Source organism: Taeniopygia guttata, chromosome 2 (genome assembly GCF_048771995.1).
Source record: "Taeniopygia guttata chromosome 2, bTaeGut7.mat, whole genome shotgun sequence".
NCBI classification, from domain to species: Eukaryota; Metazoa; Chordata; class Aves; order Passeriformes; family Estrildidae; genus Taeniopygia; species Taeniopygia guttata.
Window position 1 is genome coordinate 2595134 of NC_133026.1, and position 24890 is coordinate 2620023.

The 24890-nt window shown below is 44.4% G+C and overlaps 1 protein-coding gene across 1 annotated transcript in view; it reads left to right on the forward strand.

Moving 5' to 3' along the window:
- The window catches only part of OBSCN (obscurin, cytoskeletal calmodulin and titin-interacting RhoGEF), a 181499-nt gene that overhangs the window by 23703 nt on the left and 132906 nt on the right, over nucleotides 1-24890 (forward strand). The window contains exons 7-21 of the mRNA XM_072925248.1: nucleotides 985-1260; nucleotides 4534-4806; nucleotides 8392-8667; nucleotides 9544-9819; nucleotides 10452-10727; nucleotides 15310-15585; nucleotides 16678-16953; nucleotides 18061-18336; nucleotides 19229-19504; nucleotides 20376-20651; nucleotides 21120-21386; nucleotides 21851-22120; nucleotides 22420-22683; nucleotides 24041-24307; nucleotides 24580-24692. Coding sequence (XP_072781349.1) covers nucleotides 985-1260; nucleotides 4534-4806; nucleotides 8392-8667; nucleotides 9544-9819; nucleotides 10452-10727; nucleotides 15310-15585; nucleotides 16678-16953; nucleotides 18061-18336; nucleotides 19229-19504; nucleotides 20376-20651; nucleotides 21120-21386; nucleotides 21851-22120; nucleotides 22420-22683; nucleotides 24041-24307; nucleotides 24580-24692 — 3938 coding nt within the window. The remainder of the gene's footprint in view (nucleotides 1-984; nucleotides 1261-4533; nucleotides 4807-8391; nucleotides 8668-9543; nucleotides 9820-10451; nucleotides 10728-15309; nucleotides 15586-16677; nucleotides 16954-18060; nucleotides 18337-19228; nucleotides 19505-20375; nucleotides 20652-21119; nucleotides 21387-21850; nucleotides 22121-22419; nucleotides 22684-24040; nucleotides 24308-24579; nucleotides 24693-24890) is intronic.

The following is a 24890-nucleotide window of genomic DNA, read 5'->3' on the forward strand; positions in this document are numbered from 1 at the left end:
AAGTAAAAGAGCATTCATTACCGACAAAGCTTTTCCTGTAGGTTTTTTAGTCCACCATGTGTAGGGATATACCAGTTAATATGCTGGAACTTGAATTAAGATCAAAGTTTCCTCTATGAAATGACTGTAATATCTGTACCTACCACATTGCAAGGCAAAACACAATGAATTCATAATGAATCCTTTATTCTGGAAGGATGTGTTTGGCTTGGGAGATCTCTGCAAAAGCATGTTTAGAATGTTATTTATCAGTAGGAAAAATGTAGTTTTGTTTTTTTTTTTTTCCTTAGTGACTCTGGCAATAAAAACAAATCAGGTTTTCTGAATTTAGCAAAGACATGGGAAAAAAATTGGGAAAGAATTGGGAAAGAATGCACAGTATTGACATGAGTGTTGTTACAAACAGTCTCACAAACACTGAGTTCCACAGTACTTTTCTCTAACAAACTAAAAATGGAGCCCATCTCTCTCTACAAGGCCTTTTAAGGATAAACTGTCCAATTAAGAAATGACACCTGAATTATTTTTACTTTTAACCCAATAACCAACCACCCATGCCTGAAATGGGGACTTTTTTATCTAATTACACAAAACCACCCGAACCCTAGAGAAGAAGGGGAAGAAGGAGCAGCCTCCACCCTAAAACCTCCATCTTGCTTTTTATCTATTCCTGTATTCCAGACCCTTAAACTCTGAGTTTCCCACTCTGTGATATCACACATTTATATTCAAACTCCACACCCACAGTTCTGACATTCCATTTTGGAAGCTTTTCCACGGCCTCAGGTCAATGCAGTGTTCTCCTGGGGGTCAGTGCCTGGCAGCACAGAAAGCCCAAAATTCTCAGCAGGCAGGATTCCAGAAGTGGGTGAGGGCAGGAACAGGATCTAATACCTTCAGAGATCTCACAGTCTCCAGCAGGCCTGTATCAGGGATCAGTTATCATGATATAACTCAAAATAACGAAGCCTCTTGTCCTGGCAGGAGCTGCAGTGAGATTCACCAACAAGACCAAAGACATAGAAAAAGTCTCAGCTCGGCTGCGGGAGGAAGCCAAACTCCAGGCTGAGCTTTCAGACACGGAGGCCACTGTGAAGTGGATGAAAGATGGGAAGGAGCTCAAGGCCAGTGAAAAATATGAGTTCCAAACTGTGGGGAAGAGGCACATCCTGAAAATCCGCAGCACTGCTGAGGAGGATGCTGGTGTCTATGAGTGTGTCTGTGATGGGGATAAAATGCTTTATCAGCTCTCAGTGAAAGGTGAGTGACTGCCTGGGCTGCTCTGCACTGATGATTTTACTTCCCTAAACCAGTGGAGCCATCAAAGCACACAAAGGGAGGCTCCAGAGGGAGTCTGGCAATTGCCCATCAACATCCAGCCTTGATAAAGTGGTCCCACAGCAGACCTGGGGAGCAAATTCAGCAACTGGCCAGGTGCTAAGAGCTGTGCTTTCGCTCCAATTGGCATCTTGATATTTCATGGAATTTAGTGTAACTTGGTGGGTAGGGAAAAGTGCTCTGGAGATGAAGAAATCCAGCCCCAGGGGCAGGACATGACCCAGGATCTCATGTCTGTCCCACACTTGCTGTGTGACATCAGAAGAGAAACTTCACTTCTGATTGTACAAAATCATCTTGGCATTGTGGGATTTGGTTTTGGTTTTTTTATTATTTGTTTGAGGATTTTTTTGTTCCTTTCTGTCAATACTGTGGTAGATAAAAGACCTTCCCAGGGCACACTGGATGGTTTAACTCCTTCCTGTTTACAAGGTGTTCAGATGTGTAGAAAACCAGCAAGGTGTCACTTTATTTTGATATTTCTTGAACCAACACAGTTTTACGGCTGCCCTATATTTTTGGCTGCTCTTACTTTCATGGCAGTCTCTACCTTTACCTTGAAACCAACAGCATTAAGCCTCCTTCTTGCTAACCTTCCCATCTGTGCAAGATTTTATGAACTGGAGCAAAGCTGTCTCTGCCTTGAAGGGGATCAGGTTTTGCTGAAAACCCCCAGACTGTTCCTCACATGGATCATCAGATGTCTGCTGAGATTCAGAGCACAAAGTCTTACTCCAGGCCAGTCCAGCCTGTTGTCAGACTGTCACCGAAAGTGAGGGAAAAACAAAAACCCGCCAACGACATTTTTTACTGCTAGAGAATCAAGGCATCACTTTATTTCTGGCCAGGATGTGCAACAGAAATAATTTCATCCACACATTGCCCAGGTCATGCAGAAGAAATCATGCCATCACACATGATGTTTACTAGATTTTTCACTTACTTATGCAGTCAAAACCCAGATAAATTAATTGGTTTAATGTTCATTGATCCCAAATTCTGCAGCTCTTAGTATATGGTTTTCTATTGGTTATTGATCCCTTTGCCTTCAATGCTAATTAGGTTCTTATTCTTCATTCTCTTATTGATCTTTTCTGAGACCAGGTGTCTCCAACCATGCCGGGGTGATATCTGGAGTTGATGTTCATTAATGGTCCTTAATAGTTGTTATCTTTTTTATATCTCCTGTGCTACCTCCAGTCTGTTGAGGTGTTAAACTCATCAGGCCTCGAGTGGTGATACAATCCTTTGAAAAGAAACTTCAATTCCTTTCCCCCTGGGCAAAGGTGAACAAAACCCCTGACTGAAGTTATAAAAATTTTTAAACTTTGTATCATTTCCAACAATACTGGGGGGATTTTAGAACCCATTTTTCTTTGAACTGACAAGTTCACTCTCTAAAGCCATTTGAGTTCCATGTTTTGTCCCACAGCACAGCCTCCCAGGCATGATCCCAGTTCCTGCACGGAAGAAGTCTGAGTATTTCATCCTCATGTTCTGCTGGCACCTCGGCCTCCTTGGTCTCTGTAGAAACAGCAAAGCCTGAGAATATAGTGGGTTTTTTTCTCATTTGACAACTTGTTTAGTCATTTCAAAGAGCAAACTTGAGAGAGCTGAAAAAGAAATCAAAATGTGACTAAATCTATATCGAGATGAATTTCTGTCTACAACTGGCACCTGCTCTTGATTTTGATTTTTTTTCCCCTTTCTTTCTCTGCCTCTTTAGCATCATTTTTCATGCTGACAGTTCTACCCACATTTACTTGAATTACTTGGTGGATGTTTCCATGTGGTTTTCACGGTGGTGTGCCTATCAAATGAGTGATCAATGTCATTAATTTAAAACCTGTGTTGGCAAGCTGTGCTTTAAAGTCTGCTGTTTACAGCTAGATTCCTGGTGAATCACCTTTGGTACCTCTCATCCTTGTGGGATGGGCCTCAAAAATGCTGTATCAACATTTTACCTTCCATTATCAACACTTTTTATCAGCCACAGGGAGCTGAGAATGATTTGAAGAGCAGGTCAGCTGTAAATGGCACGTGGGCATCATGTGGCTGTTGAGGGGCCACTGTGCTGAGCCACGGCCACTGTGTCACTGCCTGGGCCTCCTGCCCAAACCAGCCAGAAATGCACTTGCCATTTGTCACTGCAGTCCCTGCACTGCCCTGAGCTCCACGTGCCAGGCACCCTCTGACACATGACCTCCCGTGGTGACAAGGGACATCTGAGATGTCTCCTTCAGGCTGCTCTGCTGGTACTTTTCACTCTGGTTTTCTGAGGAAGGGAAAGGTGAATGAATGAACTCATCTCCCTCTTCTTCCTCCCACAACCTTGAAGCTGTGAACTGAGTTTCACTAGTGCTTGGGGAAAGAATGTCTTAGCAGTGCCCTTCCCTTCCCCTTCCCCTTCCCCTTCCCCTTCCCCTTCCCCTTCCCCTTCCCCTTCCCCTTCCCCTTCCCCTTCCCCTTCCCCTTCCCCTTCCCCTTCCCCTTCCCCTTCCCCTTCCCCTTCCCCTTCCCCTTCCCCTTCCCCTTCCCCTTCCCCTTCCCCTTCCCCTTCCCCTTCCCCTTCCCCTTCCCCTTCCCATCCCATCCCATCCCATCCCGGTTTCAGCTTGGATATTGGTGTGGGTTTTAATCTTTTGCTTTGAGGCAATTGCTGACTCAATTATTTCACTCCATGTTAATATTATGTCAGATTTATTGTTTATTTTCTATGCTCCAGTTAATTTCCAGGAATAAATTTCTTTTAATTTTGGTCCTATGAGATATCCATATAGATTATTCATTTTATGTAATTTAATTTATCTAGGTTATTTTCTAACCTCTTCTGGAGTCAATTTATTTGTCAGGTGGTTACAATATAATGACTGAATAACCTTCCTGGCTTTACCTCCAGTTTATTTCTTTCCTCACCTCTCGTTAAAATATCATATTAAAGCTCTGTTTCCTGGAGCTTCTTCTCCTTGACTCAGCCACCTGTGCCATCTGTGTGCTCTGCTTTTTGGACACGGAGTAATCAGGAATATAGTTGGAAAATTGTCTGCTTCTGCTTTGGACTCTAGTAATTAGATCCATAATTAAACAAACAGATTTTGTCTTATGATAAACGAATACCTAATGTAGATGCCAATGTACATTTTTATTGCTGTGCACAGAATTCTTTACCAGAGCTGTGTCCTGGTTTTGTTTCAGCACTTGCAAACTTTGTAAACAAAGAGAAAAGTGGAGGAGTTGTCAAGGCCATCGCTGGAAAACGGGCTGAGTTTGTGTCTGAGACCTCCGAGGCCAACATCATGGTGAAGTGGTACAAAGATGGGAAGGAGATCACAGCCAGCAAGAAATTCACCATGGAAGACAAAGGAAAACTGCACAAGCTCGTGGCTTCAGCTGTGACAAAAGAAGATGAAGGAACTTACACCTGCAAAATCGGGGATGATACCCTTACTTTTGATTTAAAAGTCTCAGGTAAGTTTGTACTGCGAGTATGGGATCAGATTCTGTGTGAGAAACGCAGGATTTTGTTCTTTAGACTTGTCCTGCCTTACAAATTGACAGATTTTTGGGCCAAGGTCGCACAACACTTCGAGAGGTTCTGACCCTTGCTCTGAGATTCTGACCCTTGTTGTGATCCTGGTGCAAACCCAGAGTATGGGCATATAATATAACCATGCTGTGATTTATTTGAGGCAGCTCAAGCTTTTTCTAGGGCAGGAGCACAACCCAAACACGGTCCTGGCTGAACAGCTGGCAGCCACATCTGGCCTCTATTCTTTGAGCTCAGTGCATCATCTTAGGGCCACATCGGTCAGGGGCTCAGAGCCTTGCTGTGAGAGCCTTGTGCCCTCCTTTGACAAGTTGAATTCCTGATTTTGAGAGTTAGACACCTCCTGCTATTGCCAGAGGACACTGTGATCTCGGGGATCACTCCCTGTGGTGCTGTAAGCGACTCTTAGTCCGTGTCACGTGCCCATCACACAAAGCACGTGGTTGTCAGGTCAAACCCAGAAGAGAAATGCTTGTCACCACTGCATTCCAGCCCAGGATGGAGCCAGAGTGTAAAATGACACAAGAATTCATCTGTGAAATTCAATATCTGTGAAATTCAACAGATTCGAGCCGCATGTTTGTGGGAACTTCTCTTCTAAATGGCGTTTTCTGGCTTGTGCCTGGAACTTAATTTTTAACCTGTTCCTAAATTTAAGATTGAAACTCTCCTGGAAGTTTCTCCAGGCATGTCTGCAGTACAATGCAATTCAAGAGAAATCACAACTGAGCACTTGTGACCTGCAATAGAATATCCAGGTTACTGTGATGCTGTCCATGAGCTAACTAAAGACTCAGCAAAGCTGATTAATTTTGGACAGCACTTGTCTGGAGGGATTGCTGCAGGATTTAGTGAGCTGGAGGGAGAGCTTCCAGCTGGTGCTTGCTCAGGTATTCTCTCTGCATCTCACCTTCTGTTCTCTTCTGAGAATGCAACATCATGAAATTTCTCTTGGAGTGCAATTCCCAGCCCCTGATTTTACCCACTGAAAAACTGGTCTGAAAGAGCCAAGCAGGCTCTGCCCAAACTGACCCCTCAAAAGGCAATTTGTGCAATCTGATTTATACTGTCTGATTAGAGCAAAGATGTCTTTTAGAAGTGTTCTGGTGTGGGAATCCAGGGCTTCCCTCTGGCTGCCCTGGCAGGTCTGGGACCCTGGCAGGAGTCAGGAACCCCCCTGGACAGAGCCCCCAGAGACACTGTCTGTAATCTCTGTCCATGGAAAAGAGTTTTCAATCTTACAGGGTGAATTACAAGCTCTGAGTGTTTGATATCAGTAATAATTAAGTGTGGCATGGGTGCAAAAGTAAAATTTTAGGATTCTAGATTAGGGGTCCAAAAGGGACAGGATGGAGGAAATTGGGTGTGCCTTGTCCTTTCTCTCCTTCTTCATGCCCTCCATGTTTCACTGTGCTGTTGGCATTTTTCTGTTGGTTTAGGCTGGGGACACACTGTCCAACGTAGGTGACAGATATTGGCACGTTATTGTAAATCCAGCACAGGTAGTTTGTGGTATTTAATGTTTGTAACATCCCACTGAGGGCAGAGCCCCACACGCTGCCCTGCAGGACAGAGCTGCGGCAGGGCAGCAGAACATGTTAGAGATAAACAGAATAAACAACCTTGAAACAGCACAGAGGAATTATGGCTTCTTCTTTGGCAGTGGGGCAGAAAGACAGAGACTTTCTACAATCTCAGAATCATCAATAGCCACAGATTCTGACATACTGGTCGTGGTTTTGTCTGAGCAGCAGGTACAGAGGGTTGCCTGAGCTTGGTATAAACTTTTTGCTGGCCATGGGAAGGTTGGGTGATTCTCACCTGCAGCTCCTATCACATGGCTGAGGCAAAGAAAATTGGTGTCTGCTGAATCCTACAATCACAGAAAGGTTTGGGTTAGGAGCTTAAAGCTCCTCCTGTTCTACCCCCTGCCATGAGCAGGGACGCCTTTCACTATCCCAGGTTGCTCCAAGTCCCATCCAACCTTGGACAGTTCCAGGGATCCAGGGGCAGCCACAGCTTTTCTGGGCACCCTGTGCCAGGCCTCCCCACCCACACAGGAAAGGATTTATTCTTGATATCCATCTAACCCTGCCCTCTGGCAGTTTGAAGTTGTTATGCTATGTCCTATCCCCACAAACTTTTTTGTGAGGAAGGACTGAGTTACAATCTGGTGATGACACCTTAGGCAGGGCAGCTTCCTCCTTGTTTCACGTGTCACCATAAACATTTTCCAGAGTGCTGAGAAGCTGCACTGCACACTCAGGGGATGATCTCAGGGCAGGGAGTCAGTCTGCCTTGAGGGTAATGAGATACCCCAATAACCCCGAACAGCTGGATTCTGGAGGGACCCTCCTCCTGTGGGCAGCTAATTGTTGAAGGATATGTCAGTCCTAATGAATGCCAATTTTAATTAAACACTTGCCTGGCATGGCAATTGTCCTTGGGGTACTCAGTGATGGAAAGCAGCAGTTGTTGCTGAAGGAAATGCAATACTGAGCTGAGGTTGGCTCCAAGTGACAGCCCTCAGCCTGCTCTTCCTCGATGGAGCAAAGGCTCTGAAATACCCGATGTGCCCAGCAGATATTGCTCCTTGGCTTAGGGACAGGGTGTGTTGAAGAGGTTTGTCACATTTTACACCGAGTTCTCTGCCCTCACTTCATTGCCTTGAAAGACAGGCAGTCTTTGATTTTTACCTTTGCAACGAGTCCTAATTGATAAAAATGTTGACTTGTTGCTGCCTACATGATAAATACCCTGTGTTTGCACAGCCCTTTTCTGTGCTGTCAGCAGGGCTTGAGCTGGGCTATCCATGCAGGAACCTCCACTGAGCTGTGTGAGCAGTTCTGAGTTCTCTGCTGGGAGGATCAGTTTCAACCAAAAGAGATGAGATTATTGACTCCTAAATTCATAGAAATATGGAATGGTTTCGGTTGGAAAGGGCCTTAAAAACCATCTCCTTCCAACCCCCTGCCTTGAGCAGGGATGTTTTCCACTAGACCAGGTTGCTAACTTGAAGTTGGAGAATATTTTATCAATGAGGTTATTCCATACATGCCCTGGCTTGGAGAATAATTACTCCAGTAGGATTGGTGCTATGAACAAGGAGGTGCAGGAACGGGCTCAGAAACATTTTGAAAAGGCTCCTCATCACCTCTAAATTGATTTTCTGAGACTTCCCAGGTATTTTCAAAACTGTTTCTGCCCTCAGACATCAACACATATCCCCCAGAGCTTGCTTGATATTGGAATCAAGGAGTGGTAAATGAAGTGTGAGCAACTTGAGGGTGTCTCAGTTGGATTTGAAAGATCCAGGAGGATGTAGGAGAGATGAAGGGGATTTTGCTGTAATTGAGAGCAATTATCTGAAGATCAGAGGGGTTTGCACCATCTGTCAGAGAGGCATCAAGTGTGTGTGATAATGGAATAACAATAACTGCTGTATCCTTACTTTGTGCAGATAAACCTGCACCAAGGCGTAAACTGTTTTCTCTTTTCCACTCCAGATGAAGCTGTCACTTTTGTCAACAAGCCCAAAACGACTCCAGAAGTATCAGTCAGTCCTTCTGAGAGCCTGGAGCTGGTGTGTGAGGTGTCAGCTGCAGGTGGGGCCGTGGTGTGGAGGAAGGATCAGACTGAGGTGAAGCAGGACCAGAGGACAACAATCGTCTGCCAGGGGACACAACGCAAGCTCATCATCAAGAAGGTGACACAGCAAGACCAAGGCAGCTACACCTGTGAGACAAAGAATGACAGAACAACATTCCAAGTCAAAGTCAGAGGTGAGAAAATGCCAGGAATTCCAAAGGTAAAAAGGAGAATTCCATTTTGAGTGTCTGGCATCCAGAGGATCATCTCACAATCTCCCTGGGGTGAAAGATCTCAGCCATCATACTTGATTTTTTTTCTTTTGGCAACTTTCATAACAGTATTTTATATGCATGGTTCTGCATCCATGACTGGTTGTGACCACAAAAATAAATCATAGGAAAGGATGGAAATTCCTTCTCCTCTCACAAGTAGCTGGTGTGTCCGCAGAAAAACTCTGATGGGAAAATACTGTGAGGGATGGATAGCAGAGGGATGGATAAAGAGGAAGAGGAAGGTGTTTGAAGAGCTCTGATTAGATCCCATCCCTTAAACACTGGATGGGGCTTGGAGCAGCGTGGTCTAGGGGAACCTGCCCATGGCAGATGGGCTGGATTGTGATCATCTTTAAGGTCCCTTCCAACAAGCCATTCCATGATTCCATGATTAGATGGAAAACAATAGAATTATCCCAAATAGGCAAAAAAAGAGCAATGGTTCATGGACATAAGGATACAGGTGATGTTCCCTTCTGATTCACTGGAATCTTGGAGAGACACAGGAAGAGAAAAAGAGAGAAGAGGTAGGAAGGCTCAGGCAATGCAAGTGGTCCTCCAAGTTCTAAATTTAAATCTGTCCTAAAACTGTGAGTTTTTAACATTACCCCAGAATTCCCATCAAATTGCCATTCCTATTCACCTCTTAGCAAGACAGAGAAGAAGGTGATTTCTGGCACTAATGGCCCATCATGACATTACCTGTTGGGGCATGTACAGTGAAGTAGGAGGAAATTGATTAACCACCAGAGACAACGACTGCACAAAGCTGTGACTGTTTGGGTTTCCTTACAGAGACAGAGGCTGTGTTTACAAACAAGGAGAAGGTGCAGAAAGAGGTGAAGGCTGCACTATCAGAAAATGCCACGCTGAGCTGCGAGGTGGCCCAGGAGAAAACGGAGGTGAAGTGGTACAAGGATGGGAAACTCATCACCTCCAGCAAGAAGTTCAAGGTGGAGTCCGAGGGCAAATCGCGTCGTCTGGTGGTGGGCCAGGTGGAGAAGAAGGATGCAGGGGAGTACACCTGCGAGGCTGCTGGCCAAAAACTGACCTTCAGGATTGTTGTTACAGGTGAGAGATTGTTCATTCTCATCACAGAAATGTCCCTTAATAACGAAAAATGTACCACACTTTGGGCTCCGGTTTCTGTGCAGCCGTAAACTTATTTGAGTAGGGATGGAGATCATCCAGCAACTGTCACACTGATGCTGACAGCTGGACATCTTCATCCATGGGATGGATCCCCCTCAGAGCCCCTTGGTGTTTTCTGATTTCCCACTAATGAAAAGATAGACAAACTTCATTCCATTCCATTCCATTCTATGGCTTCATAAGGATAAAAGTAAGGTTGTCTCCCAGATATGTGGGAAAAATAAGCCTGGAAGAAGTAGGAAAACAGGTCTCCTAGAATGAACAAGGCTTCCATATGGCTCCCGGTGGCAAATGAGATTTGGCATTTATTTATACATTACATTATGGAACAAAGCAATGGATTTATTGTGGAGATTGGAAAAAGCGGAAATCCTGAGGCACTGGATAATTTTTCCCAGAAATGGCTGATGTGTTGTCCTTAGGTCCACATCCTGTACGAGCATTAGAAAATACCAGAGATGTGGAAGTTGTCGTGTTTTTTATTTGGGTTTGATCACTTTGGACAGCATCAGCTTGTGTGTGATTTAAAAATTACTTCTCCCACTCCACAGAAGCAGAAGATGCATTTATCAACAAGGACAAAGTAAAGAAAGAGGTGAAGGCTGCCCTATCAGAAAATGCCACGCTGAGCTGCGAGGTGGCCCAGGAGAAAATGGAGGTGAAGTGGTACAAGGATGGGAAACTCATCACCTCCAGCAAGAAGTTCAAGGTGGAGTCCGAGGGCAAATCACGTCGTCTGGTGGTGGGCCAGGTGGAGAAGAAAGATGCAGGGGAGTACACCTGTGAGGCTGCTGGCCAAAAACTGACCTTCAGGATGGATGTCACAGGTGGGAGACAGATTTTGGGTTGCATTTCATTGGTTTTCTTTGTATCTGGGTGTTTTCCCACATTTTCTCTGATTCAATATTAGAAAAGCTGTTAAAGAACTTTCTGATGCTGCTCTGAGCTGCCAGTTCAGTGAGGTTGTGTAGGACTGGGCAGATCTGGAGCTGACCTGTTCATATCCTGATGTCAGCTCCTCACTTCCCTGTTTATCTCCTTCAGATGTGGAAGTGAACAAGATTTCTCAAGAGTAGGCACTGTGTTCCCAAATCTCTTCCAGTTGGTCATCAGTACTGGTTTTCCTCCTCCTGTTATGGACATTCTTCCATGGAAATTGCTGTTTTCCTTCCTTAATTTTTTGCAAGTGGTAGGACACAAGTGAACGGTCTCAAGTTCCAGCAGAGGTTTGGGTTTGATATTAGGAAAAAAGCTCTTAACCAAAAAGGTTGTCAGGCATTGGAACAGGCTGCCCAGGGAAGTGGTTGAGTCCCCATCCCTGGAATGGGGGACTCCACCACTTTTAAAAAGACTTAAAAGCTGCGTGGATGTGGCACTTGGGGACCTGGCAGTGCTGGGGGAACAGCTGGACTCAATGATCTTCCAAGTTTTTTCCAGCCTAAATGATTCTTTGATTTCTTTGGTCTCAGTATATTTTACAAGGTATCTGGTGAATTTTATCTCAGGTCCCAAGCAGCCGTGGACACCACCTACATTCTGAGTGATCATTTCTGAATTTGATGTTAAGAAAGGGTTTGTTTGGTTTAATATTTATAGCACTCCACCATCTTTACAGCCAAATCCTTCTTTTTTAATATTAAAATTCTTGTGTCATAGGCAGAGGTGATCAGAACAGGGAAGCAATTTTCACCTCTGTTTTCTTATAGCACCAAGCAGAGGTTTGGCATTTTACCAGCAGTTTAGAGGCACAACTGTGTTTGGAATCTATTGACTCCACTCTGTGTGGGGTACCCCGGGCTGTGAGCTGGGGCATTTTGGCTCTTTTTCATTCTTTGTGTAGCTCATTCCTTGGGTGAGGGAGATGCCAGTTTTAGTGGAAGATAGGTAAGGAAAGAAGGACAAGTAAGGACAGATTTGAGAGGTGTATTCCTGCCAAAGACCACCCTAGGTCGCGGGGTGGCTTCGTGTGGTGGAAAAACTTCTCCTCCAACCCGAGCTTCCAAAGAAAGGCTCAGCAGTCTCTGTTGTTCGGTCTCATGGCAGTTTATTGCAAGTTATCTAAAAGATTTTCTTCTCAGGCTGCTGTGGTTTGCTCACAGCTCAGGCAGAGGCACACACACACCCTGACATCCTCTCTGACTCCCGACTGCTTCTTCTCTCCCCACCCAGGGCTGCTGCTGTCTTTTATATGGTACATTACGTGTTACATGGGTACAGTTTTCCCCAATGCCCATTACCTATATTAAATGGTGCTTTTCTATCTTTTATATGGTACATTACGTGTTACATGGGTACAGTTTTTCCCCAATGCCTATTACCTATATTAAATGGTGCTTTTCTACTCTAAACCAATCTGTGAGTGCCAACATCACCAAGAACATGGAGGTAAGGAAGAAGAAAGAGGAAGGACAGGGCAGGCCCAAATCCCTCCATCTTAAAACCTCTGACCCCCATGTACAAAACAGAAACCCCCCTGTACAGCACTCAAAAATTCTTCCCTCTACTTTGTGACTACTTCTACTATAATATCTAAACTTTTGTGACTTCTTGTTCTTCCTGCAAGGTTGGTAAATCGTTCCATGGTTCAAATCCAAAATCACAGCTGTTTCCAGCTGCCTGCCAGGGTCTCAAATGCTTCTGACCTGAGCCCGGAACATCCAAAAATGTCTGAGGTACATTTTGAGTTCTGACATATTACAGACAAAATTCCGTATGGATATTGATAGACCATCATAAAAACACAGATTAATTTGAGTTAGAAGGGACCTTAAAGATCACTTTGTTCCCACCCTCTGCCACAGGGCAGGGACACCTCCCACCATCCCAGGTTGCTCCAAGCCCCATCCAACGTGGCCTGGGACACTTCCAGGGCTGGGGCAGCCACAGCTTCTCCAGGCAAAACTGTTATAAACCAAGTTCGTTGTTTGCTGCTGACACTGGTTCATGTGTTACTGCAGAGGTGTTGTCAGAAAACAGAAATTTAGTGTTTTGCACATGAACTTCTCTGTCTGAGGGAGCTGTCTGCCTCAGGAAGGTTTCCAGCTCTCTTTCCAGAGAGGTGACCTCATGGTGGCACAGGGTAATGTGACCCCTTGCCCTGTGCCATCAGCCCTCCTTAGCTACCGTTGCTGTATTGCTCATGGGAGCAGCTGTAACACGACGTGCAAGTCCAGCACCGGCTGGAAAATGATCCAGTGTGAAAGTCAGGAGGGATTATGCGTACTCTGAGTGGTTGGCTCTTCTGCAGAAGAAATCCTTCTCTTACTAGTTTATCCCAAAGTGCAGTGGATTTCTGGGTCTTAATTTATCCTGGTGCCTTTCCACTTGGACAGCTTTTCAGGGCTCCTGTACTCCAGTGCTCCACTGGTAGCACAAAGACTTCCCTGTTTAAGGACAGGTTGAAGGTTAGATGCTCAGTGTTGGGTTTTGGGATGCCACTGTGGTTTTTGGGTTAATATTAATAATAAAAAAAAATCAGCTGCTGCACACCTTGGGGCTGAGTTGGACATGTAGAAAAAGAGATGATTCTGAAATTGCAGTATTTCAGGATTGAGGATATGCAGTGGAATCCATCTTTTAAATCAGTGAAAGTTTCACGCCCTGAAAATATTTTTCCTCATTTCCACTGAATCTTCAATAATCAGTTTCATTTAAGGTTGGAAATGTCATCTTCACTGAATAGTTGTTTAAATTTAAAACAAGTTTCTAAAAGGAATTATTAACTGGTGTAAATCACTTTGGAAGCTGATTAAAAGTTTTAGTCACACTTCCTATCAGTATAAAAATGGTTTATATGAAAGGTCAAGAATGCAAAGGACAAATGATATGGGTCTGGAATATTCCTGCTCTGCTAACCTGGCATTTTAAATACAGCCCTCGTCAACACAGACTTGTTTTATAACCTATTGAATGCACTCTGCATATTCACACTCGAAGTTTTAGATGGGAGTTTAAATATTAATATTTTTACAATCAGTTTTTAATGCAAAGCTTGGTGTGTGCTCAGGCACTTTCAGATGTCAAAATGCTGCTGACATGTCCCTTTGAGGAGTTCTGCATCGCCCAGCACAGACCATGTGCCTTCTAAATGACAACAGCGTCTCCTCACACCCCTTCCACAGCCAATATAAACAGAGGAGCTCAAATTCAGAGCCCCTGAGCTGGATTCCTGCTCTGTGTTGCTCCCTGCAGGACTCCTCTCTTTTTGTGGGCTGTGCAATGTTGATAGCAAGGCTGTGATGTGGCCCAGGACCACATGTGGTGCCACTGTCAGCAGTGGAGGAGCTCGACCTGAGCTTATCCCTTCTCCTCAGCCTCCCAGGCAGCTACTGATGCTCAGAGCACAGCAGGATGGAGAGAAAGTCATCCAGGAGCAGCCAAGGATGGCTCCAGGAGGCTGCAGGAGGTGACTGGGGAGAGGAAGGCAGTAGCACAGGGGATGGAAGTGGCTCAGCATCCTCGAGAGCTTCCCCGGTCACACAATCACTGAGGTTGGAAAAGCCCTCCCAGACCATCACATCCCAGCTGTGCCCAACCTTGTCACCCAGCCCAGAGCAGTAAATGCCATGTCCAGATGTTCCTTGGACACCTCCAGGGATGGGGACTCCAAATCTCCCTGGGCAGCTCCTTCCAGTGCCTGACCAGCTTTTCCATGAAGAAATTCCTGCTGATATCCAACCTGAGCCTCCCCTGGCCCAACTTGAGGCCATTCCCTCTCATCCTGTCTCTTGTTCTCTGAGAGCAGAACCTGATTTCCCCATGGCTGCACCTTCCTGTCAGTAGGCCAGTTTGCTGGAAAATAACAGATTTTTTTTAGGAAATAAAAATACACTTCAAATTTTATATGCTAGTTTTATGCGTAATGTTCGTCAAGTGCTATTCCATATTGAGAATTGTCTTTGTCCTGTCTTTGGGATTGGGTTACAAGGTATTTTCTGAGCAACACCCAGTTTTGATCTAAAATATCTGCTAAAATCCTCTGAATAATGTGGTAGTGGAGGTGGAAACTCACTATTATGCTGTATTTGGCTCGTTCCAAATGTGGGGAGTAGAAATATCAACAAGACACAAGAGAGAATTTAATCTTTATATCCATTCTAAGAAATTTACAAACGGGGTGGTTGAGCTGTTCATGAGGACAAGTCAAAGAGGGATGATAATTACATGGACTTTGAGGGCACATAGCTTTATTTATTAGATAAATAGAACTGCAAAGCTGTGTTACTTACAAGAGTTTTATATTGGATTATTTGTTTTGGAAAAGACCTGTAAGATCATCATGCCCAATGGTGAAGCCAGCACTGGAAGGTCCAAGATCCTGCACAGCATCTACACCTCATAAAAGTAAGAACTTCTTGACAAAATATATTTACATCTTATATGTTTTCCTAATTATGTTCCCTCTTTCAGAGGCAGAAGATGCCTTTGTCCACAAAGAGAAGGTGCAGAAAGAGGTGAAGGCTGCCCTATCAGAAAATGCCACGCTGAGCTGCGAGGTGGCCCAGGAGAAAACGGAGGTGAAGTGGTACAAGGATGGGAAACTCATCAGCTCCAGCAAGAAGTTCAAGGTGGAGTCTGAGGGCAAATCGCGTCGTCTGGTGGTGGGCCAGGTGGAGAAGAAAGATGCAGGGGAGTACACCTGTGAGGCTGCTGGCCAAAAACTGACCTTCAGGATCGGTGTCACAGGTGGGAGAATGTGCTGCATCCCTGTTTTACATCCTGAAAAAAACTGAAGGAGGGGAAAGTTATATGGCTTGTCAAACTCCATCTCAACAGGTAGTGACCGAGCCAGCACTTAGCAGGTGTTGGCTTCCTCATAAAATTATGTTCAAGCTGTAACATCTGTCTTTGATTTTTAGAAACTTAACATACACTGGATTTCTGTAGCCCCAAACTCAGTCAGGCTGAAGATCACTGGGGAATTTCCCTGGGAATCTTGGGGAGATGCACTGATAGCAAAGAGAGAATGCAGTAATTTCTGGATAAATTAAAGGGCACAGCAAATCTGAGCACAGGCATTCTCTTATCTAACCTCCTTTCTGAAATTTAGTTTATTATAGAGGAAACCTTTATATTTTGGCCTCTGTCAACTGGATGGAAATGCCAGAACTGTTCTCAGAAGCAGGAAATGAAGAAACCAGCTCTTTTCACCTTGATATTCAAGATAACTTTTAATCTTGACATCCTTCAGTTGGATCCTGATGAATTTAAGGAAATTGAAGAGTTTATACATTAGATTTAATTTTGACCATGGCATGGTGCAAATGCAAATACAATGGAGGCTGGCTAATTTTCATTCATCAGAAAAAAATAATTTGGGGATGACACATCTAGAGAACAGTTGGGAAATAAAGATGCAGACACAGAATAGGCTTACACAGTTTGTTTTCCCAACTCTGTACTGGTTTTGTTGGCAAAGTAAACTGCAACTCTTGAGTCAATTGGGCAATTTAATGTTTGTCCTCTTACAGCAAAGCTAATTCTGAGAGACCTCATCCACCTTAGTGCTGCTTGATTTTGGGATATGTTACTTTCTTCAGATTTTGAACAAAGGTAGTGGTGGAAATTAAAGCAGTTGTGAGGATGTGTCTTGGACTACCAGAGAATGACTACTTCACTGACAGCTGATGTAATTCAAATGTTAAAAATTCAGTAGGTGCTGGCAGCAGGGAACGTGAATGGGAAATTAATTTCAGCACCACAATTGAAAAGGTGATGTGTGCATATGGGAAGGGATCTGTGAATTTTCAAAATCTGCCCTTGTACTCTCAATTGCAGAGGCAGAAGATGCTTTCATCAAAAAGGAGAAGGTGCAGAAAGAGGTGAAGGCTGCACTATCAGAAAATGCCATACTGAGCTGTGAGGTGGCCCAGGAGAAAATGGAGGTGAAGTGGTACAAGGATGGGAAACTCATCAGCTCCAGCAAGAAGTTCAAGGTGGAGTCTGAGGGCAAATCACGTCGTCTGGTGGTGGGCCAGGTGGAGAAGAAGGATGCAGGGGAGTACACCTGTGAGGCTGCTGGCCAAAAACTCACCTTCAGGATCGATGTCACAGGTAGGAGAAGATTCTTTGACCCATCAGTCTTATTTCTAGAAGTTTTAGAAAAATTTACATTATTTTATAAGTCTTTCTTGTGTTACACTTCAAATTTTTGGAGTACCTCATTGGCGTGGCCTAGGATGGATGCAAATACCAGTTTTCTTCATATGTTCTTTGTAACACATTTAAAATTCTTAACACAGGGATCTGAATCCCTGGAAAATTTTGGAAGCTACACACCACTGGAGGGAAAGGGCTGTATAAAATAAGTTACTCATTGTGCATCTCCTTCTTCCCCTCTTGGTGCAACGAGATCAAATCTGCACCACAGCTCATTCTCAGTGCAGGGTCATGGTGGAGAGTCTGCCCAATTTCCATACTTCTTTTCTTTACCTTGGAAGTGCTCATTTCAGCCTGAAGGGAGTCATGGAAGTAGGGCTTGATATATATTAAGGTCTTTAAGGTGTTAAGAAAATGGAAGTAAGGAAAGAAGATGTCACGGAGACTCATTCCAGTTTTATTTCCCAACTGGGGCCATAGAGAGGTAGAACAGATTCAGCTTCCCAGCTCCCTCACAGCTTCCCAATCCAATTCCAAGTGGTGTGGATGATGTGTCTCTGGAGAACAAGGGGATTTCACGGTTTGGATGTGAGATGAGCTGAGCTTTTCCCAAGGTTGCACTGAGAACAAATAACAGGGTCCTGGACATATCATTGCTGGTCTAGCATCTTTATCATTTAACAAAATTACCTAAGAAGAAGCAGAATCAGCTGCTGAGGATCAAAGAAATCAATTTTATGGGACTATAATGCAGTATGGAACAGCTCCTTCCTCTAAAAATTTGATAGTTTGCAATTAACTTCAAAACATGTCCTGCCTTGACTGGGTCCTGCCAGACAATGTTCTTATGAACCACAGAGAGATTACTGCTGTCAAAAAACACAAAATAGGCAAAATCCCACCACAAAACCCCCACCACGAGGTCCTTTGCATGTTCTTCTGATAGACTTAGATGTAGACTGTCATGTCAGAGGTTTTTTTCCAGTGTTACCTGAAAGTCAAGATAAGGGGATAGAGCAACATCGAATTTCGGAGAAAGTCTGGATTTCTCTCTCTTTCCAGAGCCAGAAGTTGTGTTTACAAACAAGGAGAAGGTGCAGAAAGAGGTGAAGGCTGCCCTATCAGAAAATGCCACGCTGAGCTGCGAGGTGGCCCAGGAGAAAATGGAGGTGAAGTGGTACAAGGATGGGAAACTCATCAGCTCCAGCAAGAAGTTCAAGGTGGAGTCTGAGGGCAAATCGCGTCGTCTGGTGGTGGGCCAGGTGGAGAAGAAGGATGCAGGGGAGTACACCTGTGAGGCTGCTGGCCAAAAACTCACCTTCAGGATCGATGTCACAGGTGGGAGAAGATTCTTTGCCAGAATTCAGTAGAGGCCAATACAGCAATAATTTAAATAACTATTCCACCAAGACGCAGTTGCAATAGTGTGGATTTTCTTGCAGCCTGCAGAGTTCACTTGATTTTCTGTGCTTGGTTGCTTGGATTTGTGGAAATGGGAATATTTGGATTTAGCATGGAACAAGTTCTGTCTCATTCTTAGCCAGTCTAACAGTTCTCTGTTATAAATGTAAGAGAGATAATTAATGTTCAGATCCCTTCCATTTCTGCGCTCCCAAAGGGTGATTCTTGTCCATTGAACTTCTTGAAAGCAAAGAGCCATTACAGAATCCCTGCCTTGTTAACCTTACAATCCTGTTTTGGAAGATTTAGAGGCTGGAATATATTTTGTCATTTGCAGTATCAGCAGCAGCACATCTCAAGATGGGTTGTAAACAGCATTTTTTCTGAATTTGGGCTGTTGTGTGACTGAGATCTCAGGTTTCTGAGATGTCTTACTGTTCCTGCCAGGTGCTAAATGCCCCTTTGCTGTGAAATATTCCAAGAAATTGCTTTATTGTTTCTGAGATCTTAAGTAAAAGGAATTTGGGAGCTTATAGTGATGCAAGACAGAATTTCTTTGGGAAGGTTTGAATTAAATATTTTTTACCTGGTGACTTGCAGCTGTAGGGTTGATACCAAGGCTTCTCTTGGTCCTTTCCTTTCCTAGGGTCTTATTTCCCAATTTTCCAAGTGGCAACTCCACCCCACAGAAGGATAGGCACTGCTCAGTGATGGCAATTGGTTTTGGCAAGTGACAACCTAAATATTTTCCAAACCTCTCCACAGAAATCTGTAAGATTAGTCTAATTTTAACCCATCAACAATTATTTTCTTCTTTTTCTGTGCTCAGAGCCCAAACCTGCATTTATAAACCAGGAAAAGGTCCAGAAGGAGGTGAAGGCTGTCCTGACAGAAAGTGCCACCCTCACGTGTGAGGTAGCACAGGATGCAACTGAAGTGAAGTGGTACAAGGATGGAAAACTGCTCGTTTCCTCTCGGAAATTCAAAATCGAGACCTTGGGCAAATCCCAGCGCCTGGTGGTAGAGCAGCTGGAGAAGAGGGATGCTGGGGAATATGTCTGTGAGGCTGCAGGCCAGAAGCTGACCTTCAAACTGGAACCAACTGGTGAGTGCTCACTTTGTGGTGGGAAGAACCAGCCCCTGTGGCTTAGAGGAAAATTGGATATTCCTGACACAGCAGCCTTGGCACAGCCAGTGTCTCCCCTGGAGAAACACCAGTGAGCCACATGACACTTTAATTCTTAATCTAGCAGTGTAGAGGTGGGAAATTTAGACTTTTCTGGGGTCAACATAGCTTTTTGCTTATCTCTTTCACACACCATTCCACCCAACCTCTTTCAGTGGTGGGGAGCTGAATGTAGATGTGGGAATTTTTGAAGAGCAGCAGTGGAGCTATGGGGAAAAGTGACTCAGAAAACCTGGTCTGCTGCTTCTGTGTGCCCCAAAAACGCCTGATTTTGTGGCAAAGGGTTGTACAAGATAAAAAGGAGGCCAAAAAGAAGGGACTGGAATCACAGAATAGTTTGGGTTGGAAGGAACCTTAAAGGTTGAGTTCCAGCCCTCCTGCCAGTGAAGCAAATAGAAAACAGGCCATAAATTCAGCCCATTAATATCTCTTCTTAATTTTATCTAAGATCTGAAAAAGGGGAAGGGAAATAATTATATAGGCAATTTTACTTCCAAGAAACAAGCTTTTTATGGGCAGCAGATAAAATATAAATTATTTGCATTTCCTTTCCTCTGCTTCTTTTCTAAACGGAAGCTTTGGGTTGCCTGAGAGACCATTTTCTTTCTTCCTGCTCAGGAAAAGGTTATACCAGCCACAAGTATTGAGCCATATTCCCTGGATTATTAACCTGTACACAGGTTATGGATGAGCTGGTGGTGTGAGTCCTAAAGAGGGAGCAATATAAAACTGTTGTGTCAAGGATTTGAGCATAAAGTTGTTATTTTTCCTGGTTTATTATCTTTTCTAGAACCAGAGGCTAAATTTGAAAAGAAAGTTGTCCAGAAAGAGCCTCTCATTGTTCAAGAACACGAAAGCATCACACTGACAACCTCAGTCACGCCTGAAACCGCTGCAGTGAGGTGGTTCAAGGATGGCACAGAGATCAAGGCGAGCAAGAAATGTGTGATAAAAAGTGAGGGGGCATCCAGGACGCTGACAGTGAATGCAGCTGAGAGCACAGACACTGCCCTCTACACCTGCCAGACAAAGGATGACAAGCAGGAATTCAGAGTCCAGGTGAAAGGTGAGCAGTGCCCAGGTCACAGCCCAACCCAACAGCTGCACTTCCCTCATGGTGGGGTGGAGGTGAAATCCAAACTCTTCTGGAAACTGTTCCAACCTCAAGGCTTGTTGCACCTTCTCTGGATGCCCCACCATGGGCCAGTAAAGTTCTCCATCTTCCAAATTTCCAGTTTTTGGCTTTTGCTGGTCAATTTGGAACATGGAAGCCTATGACGGGTACTTCTGGTGTTTACTCCCCTCCTGTTTCTGTATCCTCCTATAGAATGACAGGGATCTGAAAATGCCATGTCAAAGGAATCTGCCTGAATTTCCATGTTTCTAGTTAGATTTTCTCTCCCCTGAGCCCCAAATACTTAGGGCCATTTTATTTCCAAAGTTTATTTATTTCCAAAGTTGGGCAGAAGCAGTTTCTTAGAACAGGTTTCTTCTCTTTTCCTCCCTCACGCTTTTCCCTTCTCCTGGATCTCAGAAATCCCGGTGAAGTTTGCCAAGAAGCTGGAGGCCGTGAAAGCTGAGATTGGTGGCAGCGTGTCCCTGAGCTGTGAGCTGAGCCACGCCAAAGGGAAGGTGACGTGGAGCAGGAATGGTGTGGAGGTCAAGCCCAGCAAGCGTTTCCAGATCCGCGAGGAGGGCACCAAACGAACCCTGACGATAACGGGGATCCGGGCTGAGGATGAGGGAGAATATTCCTGCGAGTCCAGGGATGACAAGAGCAGCATCACCATCGTCCCCAAACGTATGTCTCTAACGGTGACAGTGTGGAGGGATCCCTGGGTTTTGTCCTCAGCTGTTACAACCCTGCAAAGCTGAATTTGTTCATGTGTCTGGGGTGACTCCTGTGTTGAGAACAAAATACAGAACTCCCCTATCAGTGTCAGTGGAACCTCTATTTGTGGAAAGCATAATGATTGTGAGACCTGTTGGGCCAAGGTCTCTTGGTATTTACCTTCATATTGCATTTGAAGCTGGAATTAATTTTCCCAAATAAAAGATGGGATTTTATTTCCCCTCTTTTTTTGCTTCTCTTTGTACACAAAATTTACTCAGACATGGGAAATATAATGATCCAGTATTGTCATCACTTACTGTAAATAATCAAATTCCTTCTTCCAGTAAAGTCATGGAAGCTTTTAGCTGTTTGGAGGTACTCATGCCATGCCTCAAGGACATGCTCCTGAATGTTTTACCTCTGTCCATCAGCTCCCAGAGTGGTGAAATTTGTCACAAGTCTCAACAGCGTGGTGTCTGAGGAAGGAAAAGAGGCTGTCTTCAAATGCACCGTCTCCCCCAGTGACGCCGTGGTCACCTGGCTCAGGAATGGTGCCAAGATTGAAGCCAGCAAGAAATACGTGATCTCTCAGAAGGACACCAACCACAGCCTCACCATCACTGACCTGACACTGGAGGATGCAGCTGAAATCACCGCCAGCGCTGAAGGCGTGGAAAGCACAGCCAACCTCAGAGTCAGAGGTAAGAGGTGGCAGTGCCCCTTTGGCAGGCTGGAAATGTCACCCTGCCCACAACACAGGCTTGGAATTAGTTGTTCTTTAAGGTCCTTTCCATGACAGGCCATTCTCTGATGATGTTGTTTTATGTGGCTTTCTCTCTAATTAATTATGTTAGCAGCAGGGAATTTCTGCTTTAACATCATTAAATAGGAGTGCCCAGAATGCTTTGTGTTTGGAGGTACACGAGCCACTGGTTTAATTTTCTTTCAAAGCCTGTTTTCTGGATCTTCTACATTCCTACTAGTATTTCCTCTCTTGCAGAGGCCTCGATCTCCTTCACGAAGAAGCTGGAGCCCAAAACAGTTGAAGAGAGGGAGACAGTGACCTTGGAGGTAGAGCTGAACAAGCCTGCAGAGGTGAAGTGGATGAGGAACAGCATTGTGCTGAAGCCCAGCGACAAAATAGAGATCAAAGCTGAGGGAACAAAGCACACCTTGGTGGTCAAGGACATCTCCTTTGCAGACCGGGGCTTCTACTGCTGCGAGAGCCCCGATGACAAGACCCAAGCCAAGATCAATGTGGAAAGTGAGTTCAGTAATCTTTGGTTCCATAAATACCCCAGGCAGGGTTTGGAGGTGAATTGTGGTCTCTGCATTATCATGGGGACACAGGGACAGCGCCACAGGTTTGGCCACCAGCCAAATGACCAAGAGGAGGTGAGAGCTAAGCCGTGAACAAAGAATGTCTGATTGGTTCCTGTTGCCTCCATCTCATCCCACCAGCTTTGACCTTTAAGCTGCCTGAAAAATTCTTCTCTTTCCTCTCTTTCTCATTCCCTCATATGCTCTGTGTTTTTCCTTGGTATGATTTTTTTTACCAAAAATCCCTCTTCAGCCATCCATTGCCCTGATTTTTCTCTGCAAACCGTCTCATTCAGAATGTCTCTATATTCAGTCAAGGTCTAAAAAACTACAAAAGCAAATCTTCTGTCTGAGAGTGTTTCACTCTTGCGTAAACTAATGGTGCCTCATCCATAGCCCTGCATTTCTGTCTCTTTCCTACATCTTTTTTGTAATAATTGTCACAGGATAGGATTTAATCACTCAAGAACTGTCTAATTTTGTCCATAAAGTCCTTAGCACCAACTGATTCTGGGATGGTTCTAAATAATAGGTGAGGAAGGACTTGAAAACAGTCCTTAGGATGTTTCATGTCTTACAAAGTGGAAAGGAACAATCTCCATGATGCCAGGAAATAATGGGCTTCAGGTGCAGTGAGAAATATTTAGATTATATTCTAAAAAAGCTTTTTAATGGTCAGATGACTGAATAGGTTGCCTGGAGATGTCTTGGAGCCTTCATCATGTTTTTTGATTTTTTTTTTTTTTAATGGGCAACTTTATTACTTTTAGTGGTGATACAAGTTTAAACACTTAATCCATTTTACTGGATGATAGGGCATGGATGTCTTGTCACAGAAACAGGTAATATCCACCCAAACCATGGATGTTTTGGCCACCAACCTGTGAGGTGTCAGCATATTTTGCACCAGTCATGTTTTTTTTTTTTTAATTTCCTTTTACTATAGCTTTTTCCTCACATCCTTGTTTTATCCTGATTGAAGGACTGCACAGTATTGCCACGGACTTATTTTTCTTTCTTTTGCTAAAAACTGATAGACCTTGATAGAAAAGGGGCCAGTGGTATTTTCTGTGATATTTGGTTGATCTCTTTGTCTCATGAAAGCATCAATTTAAAAAATAGCAGCTATGTTAGCGGTGTGGTCATGGACAGGTTTTTATTTCCTATTAAAGTGATCGTTTAATTGGCACTAGCTAATTGGCAGGTGCATGAGCAATGGGGAAATAATCCATTCTGGAAGTCCTCAGGGTATTTCACAGCTGCCAGTGTGAGATCTCCAACTTTTCCATGTTGTTTTCCAGTGAGGCAGATCAAGCTGGTGAAAGGCCTTCAGCCCCTGGAGGTGGCTGAGAAAGGGACTGTCACCTTCGAGGTGGAGGTGTCCCACGAGGACGTGGAGGGGACCTGGCAGAAGGACGGTGTTCGTCTGAAACCTGCACCCAACGTCAGCTTTGGTGTTCTGGGCAAGAAACACTCGCTGACTCTCTCCTCAGTGGCTCTGGAAGATGCAGGACTCATCTCCTTCAAGGCAGAGGGCATTAACTCATCAGGGAAGCTCACTGTGACAGGTACACGAGGGTACTCCAGCCCTGCTTGGGGTGGATGCAATTGTCTTCTCCTGACCTGGAGGGCAACAAATTTTCCTTGTTACTGCAAGGGGTGTAAAGCACGGCAATGTTTCTTCTGATGTCAACAGGATCGTTGTTGGCACAGAACAATGACAAAGTGGGAGGGAATGATAAAGTGCCCAAACCAATACAAATTTTATTTATCATGAAAGCCAGGCTCTGCCTACCCATTCCCCATTCCCCATTCACTGGACTTTCTCTTTCCTTCCCAGAGTTGCCTGTGAAGATCAGCAAACCTTTGGCAGATGTCAGTGTAACTCAGAAGCTCAAGGCCACATTCGAATGTGAGCTGTCCAAACCCAATGCCAATGTGAAGTGGTTCAAGGTACAGCACTTAATGGATTGTGATATTTTAATTTCTCACTTCTCTGGAAGGGAATGGGAGCCTTTAATTCTACTTCCAGGGAATATGAGCCTGAGCCTTTGCACTAAAGCTCTTAGCTTTGCTTATGTTCATTTTCTCTTTTGTCCTTATGTTCATTTTCTCTTTTGTCTTTATGTTCATTTTCTCTCCCAGTTTATC